This window comes from Lepidochelys kempii, chromosome 7 (genome assembly GCF_965140265.1).
Source record: "Lepidochelys kempii isolate rLepKem1 chromosome 7, rLepKem1.hap2, whole genome shotgun sequence".
NCBI lineage: Eukaryota > Metazoa > Chordata > Testudines > Cheloniidae > Lepidochelys > Lepidochelys kempii.
In genome coordinates, this window is record NC_133262.1 from 80866581 (window position 1) to 80878706 (window position 12126).

The 12126-nt window shown below is 39.3% G+C and overlaps 1 protein-coding gene across 1 annotated transcript in view; it reads right to left on the bottom strand.

Moving 5' to 3' along the window:
- Positions 1 to 12126, bottom strand: part of CTNNA3 (catenin alpha 3) — a 928894-nt gene that overhangs the window by 422661 nt on the left and 494107 nt on the right. The window contains exon 7 of the mRNA XM_073353443.1: positions 5381 to 5461. Within this exon, the coding sequence (XP_073209544.1) occupies positions 5381 to 5461 (81 nt within the window). The remainder of the gene's footprint in view (positions 1 to 5380; positions 5462 to 12126) is intronic.

Genomic DNA, 12126 nt, shown 5'->3' on the forward strand with positions numbered 1-12126 from the left:
CCAATGTCCCTCTGTGAAAAAGCTCAGTGCAGGTAAGCACTCCTACGGTTAGGCAGATATGAAAAAACAAAGCCTTTCTGATGTTACTCTCCCTTTATATGGGGAAATCTGTGCTTGCAAGGCAAGCTTTGGATACAGATTCTACTACTTAGACAAGTATTTTCCAATCTAAAGTCCTCATCAGATACCTAAAGTCAAAGAAAAGCATCCAATTGACTTCAATAGGCATTGAGTCAGACTCTGACATTCCTGAAAAACATTGTTCAAGCCATTTTTGGAACTTTTTGCAAATCTATTTTAAACTAGCTTATCACATAATATACATTATAAGATCCCAGATCAATGGGATGCTACACAGACATAATGTCTACACTGCACACTAAGCTCTGGTTCTCATTTAGGTTTTAGCCCAAGCCCCTCTTCCTTCCACATACAAATCAATCTGATCCAGGTCAGGAAGCACTCATGACTCGGGTCCTAGGACCCAGCTACGGGGGAGGATCAGACCCCAAGTCCTGCTGTGACTTGGCTAAGACCTGTGTCATAAATATAAAGGGAAGGGTAACCACCTTTCTGTATACAGCGCTATAAAATCCCTTCTGGCCAGAGGCAAAATCCTTTCACCTGTAAAGGGTTAAGAAGCTAAGGTAACCCCGCTGGCACCTGACCCAAAATGGCCAATGAGGTGACAAAATTCTTTCAAATCTGGAGGTGGGGGGCAACAAAGGGTTTAGTCAGTCTGTGTGTGCTTTTGCCGGGAACAGATCAGGAATGTAAGCCTTACAACTCCTGTTAAGTTAGTAAGTAATCTAGCTAGAAAATGCATTAGATTTCCTTTTGTTTAATGGCTTGTAAAATAAGCTGTGCAGGAGGGAATGTATATTCCTGTTTTTGTGTCTTTTTGTAACTTAAGGTTTTGCCTAGAGGGACTCTCTATGTTTTGAATCTGATTACCCTGTGAGGTATTTACCATCCTGATTTTACAGAGATGATTCTTTTACCTTTTCTTTAATTAAAATTCTTCTTTTAAGAACCTGATTGCCTTTTCATTGTTCTTAAGATCCAAGGGTTTGGCTCTGTGTTCACCTGTACAAATTGTTGAGGATATTATTATCAAGCCTTCCCCAGGAAAGGCGGTGTAGGGCTTGTGGGGATATTTTGAGGGAAGACGTCTCCAAGTGGTCTTTTTCCCTGTTCTTTGTTTAAAACACTTGGTGGTAGCAGCATACTGTTCAAGACAAGGCAAAGTTTGACCTTGGGGAAGTTTTTAACCTAAGCTGGTAAGAATAAGCTTAGGGGGTCTTTCATGCAGGTCCCCACATCTGTACCCTAGAGTTCAGAGTGGGGAAGGAACCTTGACACCCTGTCATTCTTCAGCTTGAATGCAGATCAAGCAACAGACCCCAGTATGAAAGGACTGCCTAGTGCAGCATGGGCACGTTAGCATGGCTGTGAATCCTGGGTGTAGAAATTGTACACACAGGTTTACAATGCAGTGGAGCTGCTCAAGCATGTGCTTGGAAACACTGAGTCCACAAACCCAAGTTCCACAGACCCCTGATGTAGGATACATCTACTCTGCGTACTTCTTTTGGTGGCATGTAATGTACATACTCGGGTTACCCCCCAGCATGCGTACAAATAGCAGTGTAGCTGGCATGACACAGCTTAGGCGAGTAAAAACATGTCCAAAGGATCAGGATGGGGATGGGAGGTAATAAGCCCCTATATAAGACAAAGTCCCGAATGTCAGGACTGTCCCTATAAAATCAAGACATCTGGTCACCCTACACTGTCTCCCCATTGCCAGAGCTGCCTTCTGCTATTTGAAAAGAGTCTGGAAACGGGAAAGGTTTCTGATGGCTTTCCCCAGAAAGAATCTTGTAGCAGGGAGCTTCTGAAAACTTTCCCTACTGCTTCCCCCCATCAGAGCCTTTCACTGACACATACCACAGCGTGGATGCAGCCTGCTTTTCACTTCAATGTGTAGCTTCACACACACACGCTACACGCCACCACAATCAGTGTGTCATGTAGAGGTAGCCTTGATGTGCAGTGTCAACATACACATAGGGGTCCAGCTTAGCAGATCCCAATGCGGTATTAGAGTCTCCATTTGCACATTCAGCACCTACCTACATTGGTTTATATTCCAGTTTAACAACTCAGAAAGGGAGAGTAAGAGTTTCAACAACAAGAGCAAAATACATGTAGACCCCTATCCTGCAAAAACACATGCTTGACTTTAGTCATGTGGCTAGTGCCATTGAAGTCAGTGAAGTCATCTCTTTAAAATTAAGCATGTCTGTATGTCTTTGTAGGATTAGGGTCTAAGATATTGCTATTCCAATTAAATACACACCAATCTACTTCATTATTTTCTTTATGAAGGGAGAGATCTTGAACTTGCCAAATTTCATTACAATACTAACATAAAAAAGCCACAGCAGCACTGTACCCATGGATGCTGTTTCATTTTCTCTGACAGATTTGTTTTGGCTCAGGTAACGGCCAAATCAGGAAATGCCATCTAAAAATGTGTGTATTACTTAAATTTCCACTCATTTTACTGCATTTCACTTGCATTGAACTAATGTATTCACAGGACAACCTGATTCTGCACCTATTCAAGTCAAAGACAAATCTCCCACTGATTTCAGCAGGAGCAGGCCCTTTACAGCAGGCCCTTTGGAGCTTGTCAGATAATATTTTAATAGATGCACAGTTCATTCTATCATCTGATGCTGCACAAGAACACCATAAATGCCAAATTGCATACTAAGGCCTGCATAACACAGATACCTGCATCTGTACAGAGTTTCACCACAGTTCCATTTTAGAAACAGGTACTCTAATAACCACGTCAATGCATAACATATCTGTAGCATCCAGAAAGTTAAAGCCAGCTTTCTAATCAACACTTTATTTTATCTCCTGTTGCATAATTCTTCTCTTTAGCTGTTTATTGATTGATTGGCTTAATTAATCTTTCATATATGGAGATTTTAGTTCTTGCTATATTTTGGTTCTGAGGAACTCTCTATCCTGAAATTCAGCAAAATGAAACAGTTACTTTTAAGAGAACAGACCCACTGCCATGCCTTTTGTTGTGGTGTATAAAACTATGAAATATTGTTGCTGTGCTTTACTTTTGCTGAGTTATGTATGGTGCTTGGATTTTAGAAACATAGTTCTTATAGCAATGCAGAAAGAAAGGAAACAAAATAATGGAAAAACAAGGAAAGGGATAAAAAGGTGAAGAGAAGGGAAGGGGAGGGGAAAAGACCGAAAGGCAAAGTCCAGAAAATTATTTTGTGGTGTCTAAAGCAGTATCAATTTCTCTTCAACATGATCATAGCAAGCAATTTTTTCTATACCTTAAGGGGTCTGTTTCTAACTCTTACCACCTATGAGGCAGAATCCCATGAACTACATTATAACATTGGCAGAAAGGCAAGCAGACAGACAAAGAAGAACAGGCACAATCATGGTGGTGATTGTTACTGGGACAGTAAATGTATCATATTATATAGTGAAAAGGAAAGATGTGGCAGACGCTATAAGCAGGAGGCAGAGGGGTGACTTTTGGCAAACTTTTTTATTGCTGTTGTTTACGGTGTAAGGTTTTCCCCCTTATGAAGTATTTGGTGACCGAAGCGTCACAGGAGGCAAAAATGAAAATATAGAAAAGTATAGTTTATAAAATCTGTGGGTATACTGTCCTCAGAAGGTAAAGAAGGAATCTCAGCATGTGTGTGTGTGATGCTGTCAGAACCAATGTTGTGATGAGTGTGGAAAACTGCTTTCTCACATGCAATGTTGGCAAAAGACCTGAAATAAACAGAGTAATTATTAGTGAGGAAATCTCTTTTCCCTGTTTCAAAAGGACATTGGCAATTAAACCTGCACTGTGTGCAGAAAAGCTATCAGTAGATAAGAGAAGGGGACAGACATGGGAACATCTGCCCTAAGATCCCTTCCAGAAAATAACTAAACAATAACCGTAGGCAAAACATCTGGGCAAAGCATAACAGATCATCCACAAGTACAATGGGAAAGAGCTGGGATGGGAGTATTAACACTGGCAATATTTCAAGATACATAGGAATCAGTATGCCATCATCCCTTCCTTTAAAACGTATACAGCTCTGCTAGTGAGGGAAGCACTGATCTAGGGTACACTGCACACAAATAACTAAATTATGAAAGTGCCATGAACATCTATGGCACCATACACATTTACAAATAATAATAAATAAAAGCCACAGGAAATATATTAAAATATTTTAACATGTTTAGAAATTCCTGGAATATACAATTCCAAAATGAGAGATACCCACTTTTGAATCCGTCCTTCCCTATTTTGTTTTTTCACTGAAGTTGGGCTTGTGGGATGGCTCATGATGTCCTACCAGCTAGCTGGTGACTGGACCAATGTGTCTATGATGGACATGTGTGCTGTATTCTACATCACCTCATTAAAGCTAGTTTCAAACATAACTTCACTGTGTTGCCTTCATAAAATTTTGTGTGAAGTTGAAGCACCAAAATGATGGAAGCTGTAGAACACTAGAATATTTCATTACTCATGGGACAGAGTACACTATGGCCCTGATCTTGCCAGTTGAGTCATGTGGACCGAAAACCAGCTACTGGAGAAGTCCTAATTCCATATTTCATTTGATCTTGTAGACCCTGAAATATCTTATGAAAACTACAGAAACAAACCAGAAAGTAATTACTTTTATCCACTTCATAGGAGCATTGTGAGCCATAATTAATGTTTGACAAGTGCTATAATTGAAAAAAATTATTAAAGCCACACATTGGCAGAGGTAGGAATAGAACTCAAGATTTCATGCCTTCCAGCTCAAGCCTTATTCCTCCACACAGTGTGGTCACAAGGTAGACAGCACCATTAACCTCCTCCTCAAGCAGTTCTTATGCAATTCATAAGTATTAATATTCAAGCAAAAATGGCTTTTCAAGATTTGTTTTGAGGGCTAAATTCAGACAGACGAGAATAAGATATGTGAAATTTCATCAATCCTGTACAAAATTTCATAAAATCACTCCAAATTTCCAAATGCCATAAGAAGCAAATTTCTGTAAAAATTATACATTTATATGCATATATATATATATATATATATATATATATATATATATATATATATATGCACCCAGATCCACTTCTGGGGCCTTATTCATAGTCTTGGACCTTTGGGGGGTTACATATTTCTAACAACATTATAAATGCTCTGGATGAGAATTCCTCTCTCTTTTTAAAATTATAATATCAAAAGCAGGATATCAAAAGCAGGAAAAATTGTATTTAGATAAATCTGCTTTCCCATCATTTTGTCCCCAAGTTCTTTACCTGTCTGCGAAGGTTTCTTGTCTTCTTGCACATATTATCTATTGCAATATTCAGGGCATTACTCCTCTCTTTCTTGTCAGCCTGAAACAAACATTATAGAAAACAAAACTGTTACGTATACAGTGACTATTTAACATCTTTTAACAATTTCTCTCTCTCTGTGACCCCAATCCAGAAATGCACCTAAGCACATGGATAACTAACTATGTGCTTAAATGTGATTAAGGTCAATGGGACTTAAACATGTGCTTAAATGTTTTGCTGAATAGAGATGGGTTTGCATGTGTGCAAACCACCAGCTTACATTTTCAAGCATCAACGGCTAGTGTCATATAGCATTCAATATGATGAATACACACTTTGCTTATATTAAGTGGAAAAAAGATTACATAGATATCATATTTTTTATACTTTGAACTGTTGTACTATTGCTTTTTCAATGTTGCGATACATTCCACATGACATTAGAAGCACAGCACCGAATGTCCACTTCATTATCACCACACCTATGTAAACATTTTGTTCTCTCATTGCAAGAAGTTTAAAAGGGCCAGACACACATGATACAGTTTGATAGCTTTTAAGTTGTTTTAATCTACAGTATTTTTAATAATTCTATAGAACTGCACTGGTGAGTCGTTAAACGTAAAAGATGTGCAGTGTAAATTCCATTTATGTAATCTGTGCAAATTAGAAACGCCTTTCATCTGACAGCACATAATGAAAAAATCATCGGAACATAGAAGATATGGAAAAAGCCTTGCGATACTTTAGAGGGTACTGTGTGTGTCAGCTTCACACTTTTAGTATAGCGGTATTCTCGTTTTTGTTCTTCAAACTATTGCTGCTAATGCAAAATGGTTGGGTTATTATTAACGTCTGAAATTAGTAGTTGATATTTTTACTGTCTTAGCCAACAGTTACTCTATATAATTTTACTCCTAGTTTATTTTGTCTAACAATTATGTCATATTATATATTTAAGACAACAGATACAGTATGTAAGGTTGCAAGTAGTCTTATGAAATTTATTTCTCCAAAGGAATTTGATGTAGTTTACCAATCAAAGTTGTATTGTTCTAGTCCAAAAGAAAGACACACATGTATTTTCCCTACTCAGTTACTTAAAGTGAGCTGTAGCTCACGAAAGCTTATGCTCTAATAAATTGGTTCTAAGGTGCTCCAAGTCCTCCTTTTCTTTTTGCGGATACAGACACGGCTGCTACTCTGAAACCTTAAAACATCATGAATACAGGTTTCCTACCATATGTGAAATATTTCAAGATACAGGGACAGACTCTGATTGATGTCAGTGGAGCTACACCAATGTATACCAGCTGAGATTCTGAACCATAGTATTAGCACATTAGCAACTCCATTTTATGTGGACCTAGTTGAAACTATCTCACTTTGAAAAATGGTATGAAGCATTTTCATTAAACTTTCTTAAAAAGAAGTTTGTTTCTCTATATTTATATAACCTGATTATAAATACACATATACCGTTGTATACGATATATATGATAATCCAACAGTGTATATACATACAAATAGATACATTTTCTATTACAAAAGAAGATCTGCCAATAGAAAAAAAGCACAATGCTTAATCAGTTTGGTACAGAAGAATGGAAATGAGAGGAAGAAAGTTTAGGGAAGCCTATTAGGATCAAGTCCTACTACTTTAAATGTTGTCACTGGATGTTACAAATGCCTTGAAATAACGGTCATATTCTCCACTGATTGAAAGGAACAATTCTTTTCTCTTTCCAGTATAAATAATCTATATTAGGGCTGTCTTTGACATTTTTCATTATTTCCAGCTATTGCAGCAGCCTCACAATCAGAGTCTACAATCTTCATAAAGAGTGAATGATCAAAGGTAGCTACAATGCCATAGAAGTAATGTAACTAGATGCTCATATCAATACCTGTGTAGGTACAAAGAAAATAATGATTCCTGTACTGCATTTAGCAATGCCACAATCAGCCCTGGCAGCAAAATTAATCCTTCCTAACTGCTAGTTAAAAAGAACCAATAAAAACATTTTGAATGGTATTTAACTCAGCACATAGCTATGCATTTGCCAACTAAAGGGTGCAATAGCACATCACCACATCCTTTAAAGAGTTATATAGAGAGGTGATTTTTTTTTAAGGAGACAGAATCAATGTCAAGTATTGGGATTTCTGAACTTTTCCAGTAGGATGTAATGTCAGAGGTGGTGAGTAATGATGTAAACTGGCTCCTACGATCACCTAGTTCTCTGATGCAGCTACAGCTAAATATCCTCCTCCATCGAAGAGATGGCATAAAAATAGTACATCTAAAGAAAGTCCTTTATTTGTGAATTTACTGTCATGGGCAATGTCTGTTAAGCTAAGATAACTCTACATAAATTACTCTTCACCTTGCTTACTGCAAGGCTAAACAAATTATAAAATGCAGCTTCTGATTAACTTTATTTAGGTAACATGCATGGATATGTTCAAACTAATAAATCATCTTTCTCCAGTAGAAGAAAATTCTATTACTGCTAGGATAAATCCTTTATTTAAAAGTGTGACTTCTCACCTTACACAGTATTTCAAAACTGGGTGCTAATACTATTACAGTATGTGGGAGACACAAAGGTGAGCGTAGGAAAAGCCTTAAACATAAGGGCCCTTCTACAATGACGACTGCCCTTTAGCAACCCCAATTCATCCCCAGAGTAGGCACTTCCTAGGCACTAAATGAACCAGAGGTCCTATGTAAAAAAAAAGGATCAGGTAATTAAAGGCTGTATCATAATGCATGTGTACAAAACCACCAAGCTAACCAAACATTGTATGGGCGATGTTCATTCTGACATTTTCTTAGTTGAAAGTACTTGACTTCACAGAACCATAAACATGTAGGGCAGGAAGAGACCTCGAGGGGTCATCTAGTCCATTGCCTCTCACCTATGCAAGACCAAGGATACTTAGACCATCCCTGACAAATATTTGTCTAAATCGTTGTTGAAGACAGGAATTCCACACTCTCCCTTGGTAACTTGTTCAAGTACATAACTATCCCTATAGTTAGGAAAAACTTTCTAATATCTAACCTAATCTTTCTAAAGACTGAGTTGAGTGCTTCTTGCCCTACATTCAGTGGACATGGAGAACAACTGATCAAATATATTAAGGGCTGTTATAAAGAGGACAGTGAACACTTATCAGGTACCCCCTCACTCTTCTTTTCTCAAACCTAATCATACCCAAATTTTTTAACTTTTCTTCAGAAATCATGTTTTCTACTTTTTTTTTTGCTTCCCCCAATTTAACAACGTTTCTTAAAATTTCTTACCTAAAACTGGACACAATACTCTAGCTGAGATATCACCAGTGCCAAGTAGAGTGGAACAATTCTCTCTTGTGTCTTATCTGTGACACTCCTGTTAATAAACTCCAAAATACTAGCCTTTTCTGCAACTGAATCATGTTATTGATTTATATTAAATCTGTGACCCACTATATCTCCCAGTTCCTTTTCTGAAGTACTGCTGCCTAGCCAGTTATTCCCCATTATGCATTTGTGCATCTGATTTTTCATTACTAAGTATAAGTCTTTCTTGATTTCATCTTATTGATTTCTGAATAATTCTTCCTTTTGAATTCTAATCCTGTCCTCTAAAGTGCTTGCAATCCCTCCCAGCTTGCTGTCAGCAACAAAATTTACAAGCATACTCTCCACTCAATTGCTGAAGTCCTTTTTAATAGTTAACTTTGTATTTCCTAATTTTGTATGTCTTAGTTTACTGATGAGAGCAGCCTTAACTAACATTAAATGAAGTTTTTGCTGGTGAATTTCCTTAGGGTTTTTTTGTTTTTTAATAGGCAGAATGTTTTTCCCTTAGGGGCTTGGCAAGAGTTCACCTGAGCATGGTGCAACATGGAGCAGGTTCACCAGAGGTTTACAAAATAACAAATTAACACTGAACTCAAAGTAGCTACTGGGCATTAAAGTTCTTAATATAAGCAATAGTTCTTTACAGAGATTGAAAGCAAATATTTTCAAGGTTAGGCCCCTGACCAGGCCAGATAACTTGATTAGTGCAATAAAGGCTTCATTCCCTATCCTAACTTCACTCAAAATTTGCCCCTGATAGAAGCAGCTAGCCATTTTTATCTGGCCTGTCTGCTTCTGGCCTTTCTAGGTGCTGGAGGACCAGTTCTTGCAGGTTCTGCCTGCAGCTGATCACGGGAGGCCTCAGGAGGCAATACTTAAAGTCTGAACTTGCTGCTTTTTCCTTCTAGCAGGATACCTTCCTGGGGGCGGGGCGGGGCGAGGTGCAACAAGGCAGTGTCGTCTCTGATGGGGCAGCAAATGCCTGGTACACCATCATAGTGCTGTTTACAGATCAATGTTGTCTTCAAAGTACATTTTATTGCCATTGTTATCTTTGTGAACCTCCGTATTTTACCACTCAATGCCATGTTGACCAATGTATTGAAAATATTTAAATTATAGTGTAGTCAAACAAAACATGTTTAATGAAACTTCAGTTTTACTGTAAACTGGAAATGACTTTTTTGAAACTGTGTAACAGAAAATTGAGCTATAATTCAGCTATAATTCCTTGCTTTTTTGAAAAGGTAAATATTCACAAAGCCATAGCCTCAACTTTGTAAGAAGCAAACAAACAAATATAATTGAAAATGAGCTGGAATTTTCATGTAACCCTTTTTAAAAAAAGAAAACTAACGATTACCTTTAGCAAAGAAATGGTGTAAGTTACCACAGTACAAAGTCAGAAGCCATGCTGGTACATGATGGCATATATCACATTGGTAGATGTGCAGGTGAACGAGCCTCTGATAGTGTGGCTGATGTGACTAGGCCCTATGATGGTGTCCCCTGAATAGATATGTGGACACAGTTGACAACAAGCTTTGTTGCAAGGATAGGTTCCTGGGTTAGTGGTTCTGTTGTGTGGTGTGTGGTTGCTGGTGAGTATTTACTTCAGGTTGGGGGGCTGTCTGTAAGGAAGGACTGGCCTGTCTCCCAAGATCTGTGAGAGTGATGGGTCATCCTTCAGGATAGGTTGTAGATCCTTGATGATGCGTTGGAGAGGTTTTAGTTGGGGGCTGAAGGTGATGGCTAGTGGCGTTCTGTTATTTTCTTTGTTGGGCCTGTCCTGTAGTATTCTCCTGGCTCTGTCAATCTGTTTCTTCACTTCAGCAGGTGGGTATTGTAGTTGTAAGTACGCTTGATAGAGATCTTGTAGGTGTTTGTCTCTGTCTGAGGGGATGGAGCAAATGCGGTTATATTGTAGAGCTTGGCTGTAGACAATGGATCATATGGTGTGGTCTGGATGAAAGCTGGAGGCATGTAGGTAAGTATAGCGGTCAGTAGGTTTTCGGTATAGGGTGGTGTTTATGTCACCATCACTTATTAGAACCATAGTGTCCAGCAAGTGGATCTCTTGTGTGGACTGGTCCAGGCTGAGGTTGATGGTGGGATGGAAACTGTTGAAATCATGGTGGAATTCTTCAATGGCTTCTTTTCCATGGGTCCAGATGACAAAGATATCATCAATGTAGCACAAGTAGAGTGGGGCATTAGGGGACGAGAGCTGAGGAAGCGTTGTTCTAAGTCAGCCATAAAAATGTTGGCATACTGTGGGGCCATGCGGGTACCCATAGCAGTGCCGCTGATTTGAAGGTATACATTGTCCCCAAATGTGAAATAGTTATGGGTGAGGACAAAGTCACAAAGTTCAGCCACCAGGTTTGCCGTGACATCATTGGGGATACTGTTCCTGACGGCTTGTAGTCCATCTTTGTGTGGAATGTTGGTGTAGAGAGCTTCTACATCCATAGTGGCCAGGATGGTGTTTTCAGGAAGATCACTGATGGATTGTAGTTTCCTCAGGAAGTCAGTGGTGTCTCGAAGATAGCTGGGAGTGCTGGTAGCGTAGGGCCTGAGGAGGGAGTCTATATGGCCAGACAATCCTGCTGTCAGGGTGCCAATGCCTGAGATGATGGGGTGTCCAGGATTTCCAGGTTTATGGATCTTGGGTAGCAGATAGAATACCCTGGGTCGGGGTTCCAGGGGTGTGTCTGTGCAGATTTGTTCTTGTGCTTTTCCAGAGAGTTTCTTGAGCAGATGGTGTAGTTTCTTTTGGTAACCCTCAGTGGGATCAGAGGATAATGGCTTGTAGAAAGTGGTGTTGGAGAGCTGCCTAGCAGCCTCTTGTTCATATTCCGACCTATTCATGACGACGACAGCACCTCCTTTCTCAGCCTTTTTGATTATGATGTCAGAGTTGTTTCTGAGGCTGTGGATGGCATTGTGTTCTGCATGGCTGAGGTTATGGGGCAAGTGATGTTGCTTTTCCACAATTTCAGCCCGTGCAATTCGGTGGAAGCACTCTATGTAGAAGTCCAGTCTGTTGTTTCGACCTTCAGGAGGAGTCCACCCAGAATCCTTCTTTTTGTAGTGTTGGTAGGAAGGTCCTTGTGGGTTAGTATGTTGTTCAGAGGGGTGTTGGAAATATTCCTTAAGTCGGAGACATCGAAAATAGGATTCTATGTCACCACAGAACTGTATCATGTTTGTGGGGGTGGAGGGGAAGAAGGAGAGGCCCCGAGATCGGAAAGATTCTTCTGCTGGGCTAAGAGTATAGTTGGATAGATTAACAATATTGCTGGGTGGGTTAAGGGAACCACTGTTGTGGCCCCTTGTGGCATGTAGTAGTTTAGATAGTTTAATGTCC